The sequence below is a fragment of the Eutrigla gurnardus genome, assembly GCF_963514095.1.
Source record: "Eutrigla gurnardus genome assembly, chromosome: 10".
In the NCBI taxonomy this organism is placed as follows: Eukaryota; Metazoa; Chordata; class Actinopteri; order Perciformes; family Triglidae; genus Eutrigla; species Eutrigla gurnardus.
The window spans coordinates 20,078,756-20,092,454 of record NC_139924.1 but is presented as its reverse complement, the minus strand read 5'-3'; the positions used below and the strand labels follow the sequence as shown (position 1 = coordinate 20,092,454).

The 13,699-nt window shown below is 42.2% G+C and overlaps 1 protein-coding gene across 2 annotated transcripts in view; it reads right to left on the bottom strand.

Moving 5' to 3' along the window:
* lsamp (limbic system associated membrane protein) overlaps positions 1-13,699 on the bottom strand; it is a 170,396-nt gene that overhangs the window by 51,079 nt on the left and 105,618 nt on the right. For both annotated transcript variants that reach the window (XM_084018834.1, XM_084018833.1), the window contains exons 2-3: positions 2,622-2,766; positions 1,439-1,526 (exon numbers count right to left, since the gene is read on the bottom strand). In XM_084018834.1, coding sequence (XP_083874960.1) covers positions 1,439-1,526; positions 2,622-2,766 — 233 coding nt within the window. The remainder of the gene's footprint in view (positions 1-1,438; positions 1,527-2,621; positions 2,767-13,699) is intronic.

The window sequence follows — 13,699 nt, the reverse complement described above, 5'->3', positions numbered from 1 at the left end:
GCCAGTTCCTCAGGTTACGACTCAGCAGCCCATTTGCATCTTAAGGACAACGGACACTCCTTTGAGGACATTGATGTTCGCAGGCTGGCCAAGGAAGACAGATTATTTGAGAGAGGGGTCAAAGAAGCCATTTTTGTCAAACTGGACTGAGCATCTCTCAACAAAGGAGGTGGTTTAAGACATAACCTATCAGCCACATACAACACAGTCCTCAGATCAGTCCCAAGACAAATCAATAACCATCTGATGAGAGGAGAAACGTCTGCAAAAACCTAAAGCAAGGCCAGTTGCCTACGATAAATCTTTCAAAGATTACCAGGACCTGGATGAATGAGAACCTTCACAGACATATAACAGTTGTCTCATATCATGGACAAAGAGCTAAAAGTGTTGTGTTGTATATTTTAGAGATACCACTTGTCTGCAAAATCAGCTGGTCACTGAAACCGCGTTGGTTTAGCTCACATCGCCAGAAGAATGATGGTTGAAGGTTTTTGTAGTATTTATGGTATGGGGAATGGCTCTCCTAAAACAATACCTCTGATGTAGTCTATATTGAAAAGCATTATTCAAAGTATTTCATGTATCTATGCCGATCAGCCAAGCAAATTAATTGGTTGACCTTTACTCCACGAGTGGCGTTCACTTCTTCAAATGCTTCTTTCCAAAAAAAATTAAAAAATAAAATAATTTTGGAATTATTTGTCTGATCTGTGATGACTCTCAGCAGATTTCAATTCATAGGGAGGCAACATGCAGGATAACAAAAAAAAGACTGGAAATTGAACACAACTGTACAAAAATGCATGCACCTCATTGACAGCCCTCTGAGGTTCAACAGTTGAATGATGTTATGGCACTGCTTTTTCCTCCCTCTCAGGAGCTTCAACCTTACAACCAAACATAACTTTTGCAAAGCATTGTGGCAAGAAAGAAAAAAAAAAAACTTTTGCAAAAAAATAAAAAATAAAAAAAATCCAACCTCCAGGCCTCGGATCAAATCCTGCAGTACCTTCTCTCTCACTCGCTCTCAACTTTCCTGCTGTCTCTCTTCAGGAGAAATAACTTCCTATTCTTTGAAATGGAAAACTACTGCTGAAGGCTTTTCATCGGCACTTAATATTCATTTGAACTGGAACAAGAAATTCTGTTGCTATCGGCGACCGCTCGTGACGTATAGCCTTTTCCCCTCTCATATTCATATATTTTCCTTGCAGACACCTTAGAGGGACACATTTCAATGTTAAATAATAGAGCCGCAGTGATGCCGACGTATGCTGATTGTGTGCCGTTGGACGATAACGCCTGACTCTTGAGACATTTGAAATGTAATCTGAGCTTCTGCTCAGCATGACGTGGTCATTTCCAAGTCAGTATCTTTCCAGCGGGCATGGATAGGTGGTGTTACCTATGCCGCGGGTGTGTATGTGCCACTTACCTTGTACGATGAGGTAGACCTGTGAGGTCTTGGGCTGCTGCTTAGTCTGTATGGAGCAGGTGTACGACCCCTCGTCATATACGTCCACCTACAACAGAATATTGTTATTTGAATATATTTTATCAGAATATTACTGGCAGAGCAGCAAGTCGTCCCTGTGTTACTTTACGGAGTTGTTTACAGATAAAGTGCTGTATATTTTTTCATTTTAATTAGCCTATTATAATTCTCCAAGAGATTATCCGAATAAATAGTTGTACTTCTTAAACACTGTAAAACATCATACAGGATTATAGTGTAATCTATTCTAATTAACTTAACATAAATACTATTATAATATGTGTTTTATTAATTTTAAGTTAATTAAGGAAACATTTTTGTTTATTTTGGATCCTTTCAGAGCTTATAAACAGTTCTTCTGACTTTAAATTATGAGTTAAGTGAATGTACAGCTGTGAAAAATGGATGATAATAAAAAAAAACAATCATATGAACACAATCTATCTTACTGAAGAAATTACTTGACTTTCTGCACAGAGGTTTTTCATTGTAATGTATGGCACCCCTTTTGCAAATTGTGTAGGAATTCTTGATTTATAGGTATCTACTCCGGGTTGTAGCATGTTTTTTTTTTTTTTTTTTACTAAAATTCAAGAAGTAATTCAACATTTCGGTAGAATACTCTTATTCGTTTTTTTGCCAATTATATGAGAAGATTGATAACCATGTCATATTTGCTCATTTAAATATGAATATCTTTTTAGATTTGGGCAGAGCCAGGCTAGGTGTTTTCCCCCCTTTTTTGTATTTTTATTCTAATCTAAGATAACCATGCTCCCCCACCTTCCTATTTAGGGAGCACACAGATAGTCCTCAACATCTCCAACTATTCCATCAAGTATCAAGTTATGCTAGCAGATTTATTACTGGAAAATTATCCCTGTCTTCTTAATGTTGTCTTTTCACATGTTCATGGTTGGGAAAACACACATGATGATATGGTATCATAATCACTAGATAGAGAAAAAAAGTCCTGCTTCATGAAATTAATGGATAAACATAAAAAAAAACAAAAAAAACAACAACTCCATGTCGTGAAAAGTCAAAGCGTGCATTTTTTTAAGCTCATATTTCATGATTTTTATAGCCCATCTCTAAATGCAACTGTCACTTTCTAGATTACCTTTTGTATGCGCAGGCTGTACTCCAGCTGTCCTTTAGTGACCAGGTCTACTCTGGGGTCCAGGGACCACTTGTCCTGGCCCGCAAAGATGATGTTGGATCGATTGAGCCAGGCCACCTTGGACACTTTGTCATCCACATAACACCTGTGGGACCAACAAGAATAAGTGAGGTGAGGAGAAGGAAATAGGAAAAGGGCGACTGGGTTTCTCAGGGGATGCAGTGGCAGAGAAAGAGCATGCAACGCCTTTTCATTTTCATTCCGTTTTAATACGTAATCTTATTAGGAGAAAAAGAAGTGTGGAGTTTTGCAGTTAGAAAACAAACCAATAACAGCAATTATGCAATCCCACAGTGAAGGCGGTGTGTAGGAAGCTCAACAGGCGTTTTAAGTAGGGGTTTAAAGGCACAATCGTTTCTCGAAAGAATGGGCAAAGCTGGGTTTATTACACACAGTGTTGTGTTTGATACTGCTGACCAGCAATATTCCAGAGTTAGTTAAGCTAATCACACAACAGCAGCACCCCACTCATCCGGAGTTCTTCAAAGAAAAGCTAAAGTTAAGGGCGTCTCTTTTTCTTTCCCATCCTCACACGCACTCTTCCTCCCCCCTTATTAACTACCTTTACCCCCGTCTCTCCCCCTTCTTTGAATCTGTCTCCCTTCCCTCTCTGGTAAATACTTCTCCTTTAACACGGAGACGATTCCTGTGGAGGAGAAAGGACACCAGTATCCTCTTGTTTACTCAGTGTTGCATTCTGTCAGAACATTACGCCAAGTAAGCCTGAGCTGAGACATCTCGCGCGGGAGGGACGGGAGCCGAGCGTCTGCCTAATGAATAAATGTAAATGTGAGAAGACGTCGGAATCAATGAGAATGGATATCAGCCGTAATGCGAGCCGACAGTCGATGCGCCTCACATGCAAATCCCGCCGATTCCCCGAGTCGTGGCTGCGCCGCGGCTTTCGGAGTGTGTTGGGCTACAATAGAGTAGATTAGCGAGGCAGTGGAGGGAGGCTGACTTTTGGCAGATGACCCCAGGTGATGCACAAAAGTGGTGCTGCAGTCGCCCCGGCCTGTTATCCAGTTCTGACATCAAGCCCCCCACACGGTGGGAGTCGGATGTCAGATTTGTTGAAGGCTTGTACTCGCAGCTTGAATCCCCGTTGATGCTCCTTCCCTTTGTGTGGAGCCAAGATAACTCAATGTACTTATTGACTCGCTTTGACATCTACCCTCTACGTTCCAAACTCCGGAGTGAACGTTTATCCCATTTTGTTTCAAATATCTCCAGGGCTCTAGTAATAGACTCCATTGTAAAAAGCATCCGAAACATATTTAGATAGTTTTTCTATATTGATGAGAGTTGTGTGAACAGCATGCATATCCAAATATGCAAAAATGCCTATGCACAAACAAATTGAAATACTTCACTGCGCTTTTGGTGCATTTACACCCGTACTTCCTTGAGCTCTGGCACTCTGCTATTGCAGTCTGATCAAGCAACATGCATTTTAACACAAGGTGCAATAGGGGGGTCACAGAGACACACTGACAAGTAGAACAGATTTTTTAAGTGAACTGAAGCAATAGCCTGTCTTGGTTCACCGAATGGCTGCGTCTTGTTTGTTTTCACTGAGCTCGCTTCCTCTCCTGCCTTATTACCACTCTGCTCCTACTGTGAAGTAAATGGGGGGAGGTAACAAAAAAAAAAGAAGGAAAATGAAAGACAGAACAACGGAAATGGTGACACCGGCTTCTTTTAGTTGTGTCTTTGAAAGGAAGTGTTTAAGACAACCGTCTTCTGTAGATCTTTCTCAAAGTAGACACATATGTTTAACACACGACACGTCCCTAAAAGTTTCATATTTTTACAGTTCAAAAGAGTGAAGCCTATAATCCACAGATTTGTCACAGTGAGCTTGTTATTTTCCTGTAGAAACCAACTACAGTCTGTTTGCTGATCTCAGATCATTCTCTCCAGACCAAGTATTTGTGATTGATGTGGAAGGGTGCAAACACTGCTTGCTGGAGTCTTTATTTGGAAAAAAACAACAACTACCCTACTCTACCAGGAAATAAAAAGAAGAGTGTCGGAGTCAAACATACAAAAAGCTGTGAGCTGAAATTGCCACCACACACTCGCTGACACTTTTATTGCGATTTAACAGACTATTGGTGAACAAACGACTGATCTGGCAAGCCACTGCTTTCTACAATATCGAGAACAAATGCAGCCTGAGTGATGATTTTTGATCCGTTGTAAAACAATGCTGAGACCCCCATATTGTTACTCAGCGAGTTGTAATGAGATTCATCAGGCAATTAAAATGTAAATAGAGTAATAATAGTAGATTTGAGATAAGATGAAACTAGTGTGGAAAGTGGGAAATTGGAAGGAGCAGCCATTGTTATAGAATCCAGCACAGACAAATAGCACTATAGTAATAAAGTAAAAAAAAAAAAAAAAAAGGGTGAAGATTATGTAAACACATGACATCGTCCACAGCGGCTCATTAAAAGATTGTGTACTTTAATTTAATACTGTCTTTCCTGTATATTCAGTGGCAAAGTAATCGTTAATCCCTCTATAAAATGCACACAGCAGCAGCGTTATGTGGCACTTTACATCCATAAAGTATCATTATGAAGCAACGGGAGGGAAATGGGCCTTTTGAGTTTTGGTCCAAACTCTTGCTTCCTTGAGAAGTTCCTAAACATTTGTTTTCTTTCATAACGACCGCAGTGAGGTGAGATGATTACCAATTCAACCGCTTTCGATGTCGTCCAAAGTTTTAAACACACCGCAAACACTGTAGGAAGCTCTCTCATGCTGTCCTGTGAAATTCCACCTTTTTTGTTTCTATGAGGATTCATCCTCGGGGCACCATTGATGTCTCTAGAAAACTGCACCAATCAATCCAACAGGGGTCAAGCTCTTTCACTGGACTTTGACCTGCAGGTGCCATTAGAGGGAAACTCACAATATGGGGATGGGGATGTCTGCAACAGATTTCACAGGAATCAATCCAATGTCATGATACTACGTTTAATACATGATTTGTTTTAAGAAATGCAGTCTGTATTCCACGATAGAAATGTGGTTTTGATTTTCCGGCCCGGTAGAATAACAGTAATAAAATCCCCTCCAGTTTATCCTCTGCTATAGGGTACAGTATATCAAAACAAGCTTCTATGATTTCCCGCTGTCCTGTGGCAGCTGTCAAGATCTCCGAGCAAACACCGGCTTCCAGGTTGTGCAATATAGGGGAAATATAGTAAAATAAAAGAGAATGCAGCAGCAGGATGCAGCCAATTATGCCCTCTGTGTAAGTGAGACAAGCCCGTTTTAATTGTGAATCGCACTCATACTGTGACTGTGGCTCCTTCCAAAGTATCTCGCGAGCTCTTGGATAAATACAGGTGACTGGGACTATTCATCATCAAAATGTGCCTAATTGTATTACCTCCTTTCAGTTAGCGGTCACCATATGCCGCTCCATATGGGTCAGAGAAATAGATAAATAAATACACAACACATGGTGCCGTACATGCCAACACCTCAGACAATCTCTTTCCATCTTATCTCTGCCTCACCACTCCTCCACTTCGCTTCCTCTCCTCGTTTCCTCACCTCTGCCTGCCTCCTCCCCCAGAAGTTTCTCCTGCTCTCTCGTCTCTCCATCAAAACTCTCGGGTAGAAGTGGATGGCGTGAAACAGAAAATCAAAGGAACGATTCATTGATCCCGCGCCTCGGAACGTGTTTCTCCGCTACCTCTTGCCCTCTGCTGAAGCCACCGGAGGGTCCTGACAACTCTCGGTGCAGAGAGGAGATGCTCAGTGGTAGCTATTTCCTGTTCTCACTAATGAGAGACTGCCCAGAGAGCAGAGAAACTTCCTATCACTTGTCAGAGCAGTTGTCTGCCTGTAGCTCCCTCTCTCTTTCTTCTAGCAGAGTAGCTGTCAAGGTGTGTCTAGTCGGGGCCCAGGTTCCAGGGCTGTGCTGGACCAGAATGTGAAATAAGAGCTCGGTTGTCTCCGACTGGCCTCAAACCGACGACACACTCAACAAGTCGCTTTCGGGGAAATCCATTTGATTGGAATAGCGAGACGCGGTTCAACGATTTGTAATGAAAATCCATCCCATTAACTGGCTGCGGCTCTCAAAATGATGTGGTATCTCAGCTGTGTTATTCAGCCGGCATGATTTTATTTATTTGAATATTTGGCAAAGAAACTTGGCCTTTTTAAATCACGACAGCATCTCCATGTTCGCAATCCTCTGCAGAATCCTCTCCGAGCCCATAATCCTCTGCAGAATACATAGTCAAAAAAACGTGTAAATGCGAGCAAATATTTGCTGATGCTCGTCAATAAAAAAAAAACCTTGTTAAATGCACTTTAGCAAAGTCGGTTTTACAAAGTGGCGTTGTTGTTTATCAGTCCCTTCAGGGACCGGAGGGGGCTGGGTTTTACATGGTTGTGTTGGTGATGGATGCCTAGGTGGCTGTCCTGTGCTGTGTTACCATGAGCTTTGTTGATGGATGCTCTGCTGTGCTACATTATAGTCTTTTTCTACCCTGCTGTTCTGTGCCAATATGGACCGGCCGATGGGCTACGGCTGACAGGGGACTGTGTGGGCTGACAGATGCTCGGGCCAGAGCTGCTGAGCTGGGCTTGTGTTGACAGGAGGGCTGGGCTGAATGAATCCCTGCTCCAGGGCTAGCCGTGGGGGAGGGCCAAAGAGCAGGCTAAAGCCAGGGAGTGAAACTGTAATGAGAGGAACGATGTGCCAAGACTGACAGAACAGCCCCACCACCCGCTATCCCCATCAATACCCAGTATTCCTCATCTCACCTCGTCTTTTTTCTCTCTTTTTTTTTTAACCTCTCTGACACTTCTCACCCCTTAACAAAACACCTTTCCCCCCTCCATTTCCATTTCTTAGTGCTTCTATCGTGTTCTGCCCTTCACCCTCGTCAACCTTCTGCCTCCACTCCTCTCCCCTCTTTTATCTTCTATCTTTTATACTCTTTTATCCAAATATTCCCCAGGCAACCTGTGTCACTTAGGTGGATCTGTGCGCATGCATGTGGATTTATAAAAAACCCTAACCTGCCATACCGAGAGAAGTCAAGTCAAACCGCTTGCTTCACCAATCAATAAAGACCAAAGGTGAGACTGGAACTCTGGCCGTTTGATGAAAATCTTGCCTCACTTCAACCTGGTGGGCAAGAGCAGCTGAGGCGGGTCCGTAAGTTCATTGTCTTTGTTGTCTATATGTGGCAGGGAGCACAACAGACAGAGGGAGAGAGCCGATTGCCGATCAGACCAACAAACAGTCAGCCACGGGAAGAAAAGTCGCACCCCAGAAGAAAGCGAAACCAAGGAAAGAGATTGAGAGGAAACGTAAGCTATGGGACAGAAGCGAAGCTTGAGCCGCATAATAATTCAAAGTCACGTCATTCCTTCGTAGCCCATGCAGCAGTTTCTTGCCCCCAGCTGGTTACAGAAAAGGTATTTCCGGTAAGGTCAAATTGATCTCCTGGGATCGGGCTTAGCAGAACAAAGATAGAATTCACCTCCTATCGCTTAATATTTGACAAAAAAGGGAATTATAGCTAACATCCTCCCTCTGCCAAAGACTTCAACATGAATTTAGTATGTGAGCGAATGAGCTGTTACATCATGTTGAAGCACAAAAACATGTTAACACTAAAATGGTGGTTGTATGGAACCTGTGCATGCATTTGATTAAGTCGTGTTAACTGAAAATCGGCAGGCTAAAACGTTGTAATCCCTTTGCAAATAGCGTTAAACCATGGTGCGAAACAGTTTAGTGAACTTCCCTTTTCAGGCTTAATGAAGCGTTAACAGAGGGGAACGATGAGGGTGATATGTCGAGGGTGATAAACTGTCTCCTTTCGTTAAAAGTGATTTGAAATGAAAGCACCTAGCAGGTGTCGGCCCTGCTGACATCAAAGAGGGGCCCGGCTTGAACGAAACGGAGACCTCTGGGGACCCGTCGGTCGTCTGTGATTGCAAAAGCACTCATCTCATAGTTTTAATATCTACGAAGGTTGTATGTAGCAACTTCCTTTGAAAACTGCCCTGCAGCAGGCTGTTGCACCGTTACAACAAGCCTCAGTGATTCATCAAGGGAACTGTTATTTTTGGACTCTTTCGAAAGATAATAAAACCAACGACTCAGTGTGTTATGTACTTATTTATCTAACGCCGACTACACAAGCAACTCTTTAACATTACGGTTTTAATGAATGCGATTGCCGATAGACATGTGGACTCTCTTCTTTCCAATTATAGCCGGTGTTATGACAGTTGCAAAGTGGCGTATCATCGATTTACAAATGTGAGATCTGCTGCAACACGGAAGCGACCTTCAGAGAGTAAATAACGGTGTCAAGATAGTTATCTAAAGTGTATTGCAGGAATAAGAGAAATATGGCTCAGACTCCAGCGGGTTATAGTCCAGCATTTTATCGTCTTTCTTTGTCTATCTGTACCTAACTTTCCCAAACTTCGAACGCAGACAACAACAGAGCTTCTGAACTTCTTCGAGACCTGGTGTCACTAAAATCGTCTCAGCGAAACCCAGCATCCAGTCCTATAGGGAGATCCCTAGTGATGTAAGAGCGTCAGAATAGACTTGGAGCAACCTTTGTTGCTCATTTGATTTATCCTCTCAGCTTCGAAGCCCCCAGACAGCCACAAATTCTCATATAATTCTCCCATCATGAAACTCAACATCTTGGTTGGCATGCATCAGTGCTTAGAGCAAGCCATTAATCAGGGCAGGGATGATTGTTTTGAGATTTGGCCAGTAGACCTAGCGGGGGGAAATTATTCATCAAGAAATGGTTACAAACACCTCACGAATTAGCTCGATTCAAATTTGCTTGGCAACGGGCCGTGATTTCACCTCCGAGGCTTTGCTGGTGCCAGCGCGGTTTAACTTCTGTGCGTGTCATTTTTTTTCCTTATTTTTTTTCCCCAAGAAGCTTCTGATGCAGTCGTATAAAAGTAGACATTGTGCTCAGGAAGACTTTATATCGGTGCACAGGCTCTCACGTGGGCCAGTAGAAGAGGGCCGAGTCAAAAGGTGCCAAACTGCTGATTTGAGTTCATACCGTCAGCGGCGAGGAGAGTTTCACTACGACCCGTTCATCCTCATTTGAAAGTCAGCGTAAAAAAACTCCTCCGTATTTTTCCTCATTCCTTCCTCTGTGTCGTGTTGTTTAGCAGGGTGGGAGAGTGAGGGAGAAGTGCCTGGCTGTAATGAGGGTGTGACAGATGGTGCGTCATCGAGACGTAGGCAGGAGGATCAATGGCAAGGGCAGGATGCTGCTATTCAATCTCAGGAGATGTACTGTGCTTCCCTCCTCTGTCATATCGTCCCACTGTTGTCGCTCTCATTCAACCCCCCCCTCTCTCTCTCCGCTGTGTACCTTCTTCTTGTCTTTGCCCTTCCCTCGCGGTCTTCCCAATTCATTCTCACTCTATCCATCTTCCTATTCTTTACCTCTCCCCCTTCCCATTCTTTGCTCATTCTCCTTTTCTTCTGTCTGCCAATTATCTCCCCCATAACACTGCAGTCTGCCTATACAGCACGATTGTCAGTCAGTGCATGTAGATGGTGGACAACATTAACCGCAACACTAAAACAAGATAATACTGTATTTGTGAAGCTTATAATATCATATTTTCAATGTTGTTGTTGTTATTAAACAGCTTTTATTACATTGCATGGGGATATCCCCTATTCTGTGTTTGAGCCAATGAATCCGTGCTGCCTTGTGCTGATAAATGTGTGTAAATAGAGAGAAGAGAGATATTATTTAAAATGTAAGCCACACGCCTCTCACAGTGGCAAATTATACTCATTACTCCGCACTTACCGGCTGCAGAGTGTCGACCTTCCTCCAATGCACAACCTGCTCTTATTATGTGTCACGTAAAGGCCTTGTCTGCAAGTACGACACAGTGGAACTATGAGCTAATTTTCTCCACACGGCACATTTATGTATTACGCCGTGTTCTACTTTTGGTGCATTACGAGCAGAAAGTCTTATAAGTGCTAAAATCCTCCTCGCTGCCTCTATTTAGGCTTTGAAATGAAATGCAGCATCATAAATTCTCTATGAAATGAAATAGGTTTATTTGAATTTGTTGGCCTGGCACACAATTTATGTGTTTTTTTGGAGAAAGCAACTGATAACGGGGCGAAGTAGAACTACAGAGACCTGCCCTACATCTCAACAACACAGATTCCACTCGCATATACTTGAGCTTTTGCGAGGCCCAGAAAATCACACAAGATAAGACAAGTCTTTTTATTTTCTTGTTTTTTTTTTTATCTCAAAAGGTAACACTTTCAACTGAAGATGTGTAAATAATGATGATGTGAATCGGTGCTCGGAGCACAAGCTGTGTTATCATCATTTCCTGTTTCAGAGCTGGCTTTCACACCCTCTTGCTATAATCGTCATTTCTCTCTAGTGGACTTATCTTTGAAAGCACAGCCTTTATTAAGTAGAGATGCCGTTTGATGCTACAACTCCAATGTAAAGGATGGACTTTAAAGGTTAACCAACAATGGTATGAGGGTCCGCATATCAAATACATGACTGACAGGTGTCATGACAACTGAAGAGGCCAGAAAAGGTCTTCTGTGGTTTGTTGCCAGGGATGGAATAGCAAATACGCATGTCGATGCAGCGGGTGACTTTGAAAGGTTAACAGCTTTCATACTACTTTCTACAAAAAAACCTACAAGCAATTGGAGAAGCTGATTATATCACTTAACACGAGCACCGCCAGGATTCTACCACCATGTCAATGGTCACAATCAACAATGTGTGTATTTGAAGTAACCAGAAATTAAGGGGACTGTACAATATAAATCCCCTTTAGAAGCCTTTTAATCCAGCTATGAACTGCAGTGCTTTTTTGGAGACTTTGTAAAAGAAATCCATACCAATAAATCCAACACTGAATGTGTTCTGTGACTATTTATTGAAGACGGAGCTGCGTTCCAAGTTCTCTTTCTTACTTTCATACTGCAGCTGTTCTTATGGCTACCACTGCATACAGTACACATGCACACGACTGTCATAAAATTGCATCTTGAACCTTGACCCCCGTGCTCATATATATATATATATATATATATATATATATATATATATATATATAGAGGACTGTTGGTCAGGATAGCCAGAAAGAAATGTTGGCTTGCGTACTACAGATGCAGTAGAGGATCCTGGTATTTCTTTAAATATATTCAACTTGAAAATATACAAAATGTTCTTCCCGGGAGCACACCCCCTGGCCCCCCTAGGGCCAGAGGCCCACCTATCATAGTCTCATAAACATCCTGTGAAAAACACTGCTCTGACAGACAGTGTCTCAGATGTTATAGTGTTAATCGCATACATTTTTTAGACTGATGCACTTCACTGGTGCTGTAACGTTCGTCTCACACATGCCAGGGATTCATGGTGAGTTATTGAATATTCTACTTTAGATTTTTCACACAAAATTGTGTTGACAGTTAAGATAGCAACCTCAAATACTAAGACTAGACTCGTCTAGAACAAAAAAATCTCAGCCAACACTCAAAACAACGCTAATCTGCTTCATCAGTACCGCGAGGATGTGGTTTCATCAGATTTAATTAGCAGTGACAAAACAACCCACCAATCATTATATTCTGATTCAAAAGTGGTAATAATCAAAGTGTGTGATAACTAAACTGTTCCGGTGTTTATGGAAAAAACCCATAACTGCTAATGTGAAACTGATTGTAGCTGACGTATTTTCAGGGTGATTAATGGTATTATATTCAATATTATATATTAAGTCGACGCACACATCCTAGAATATAAATATAAATAAAATGGATCTCAACCAACCTTTGAACACCTGAATGTGTGCGAGTTTGCATGCTAGTGCTCTAAAGTTAACACAGCATCCGAGCCATGGGGAACATCCATGGAGCTGTGAGTGCTGTCATGGCTCTGCATTCTTAAGAGAGGTTCCTCGTTACCCATTAAGTTCTCACGACTCCACTATTCACACATAAAAGTGCGGCCGAACATTCACTTTGTTTATTCAGTTGCATCCTTTACACGGCAATTACCAGCATGGAGGAAGAGGAAACGAACTCCCGTTGTTCGACGACAACGGGAATTGATGGTGTAGTCGCAGCGGAACAATAACCATTCAAACATATAGTTCTGTAATTTCCTTTCCCTTCCCATGGGGCTCAACCATAATTATTCCTTAACAGAGCCGTTTCAGATTACGCTACACGGACTCAGCATGAATCCCGCTGCCGTCGCAGAGGTCTTTCATAGCACTTAGCACCGAGGATAACTCATCGCTTCAAGTGGTCCCCTGAGCCTGCACAAGGCTAACTAATGTTAAAAACCACTTCGTGCCACACTTGGGCTTAAGTGTAAAAGGTTTTGATTCTATCATGTCGGAGCATTTTTTTCCCCTTTAAATGACCTTTAATTACTCACTTCATACCGAGTTGGCACCTGCCTACCGATCAAAGGACAAGGAAAACCACGAGCCTAATGGACATGTAGATGTTGATCTCAGCATCCCCAGTGCCCGGAACACACAATCTTTCACAAGAAGGAGGCTGTTACAGTACACCGCCAAGCTTTTAGAGGGCGAGCTCAACCGAATCACAATGTAGAAAGATAATGAAGTGCAAATCTATTGATTCATTCATTAACTTATTCATGTGGCCGAGGCGCAGTCCTCGGCGTGTTTTAGACTCGGCTGTTGAGCTCATCGCTGCAGAATAATTATATTTTAAGACCATAATTTAGACTCAGTTGGTGGCATGAATGTTGATAAATTATTATATTATCTTTGATACAGATTAGTGTTTCATTGCACAGTGGATGCCCAAGAGATAAACAAGCGTGTGAAGTTAGTCTTTTTAGGATAATTCCCTGTAAACACACTAATCTCACAGACTAGATGACAACAAAGAGACAACTTTTAGAATAAATGACTTTAAGACTGAAACAATTAACCCCTGT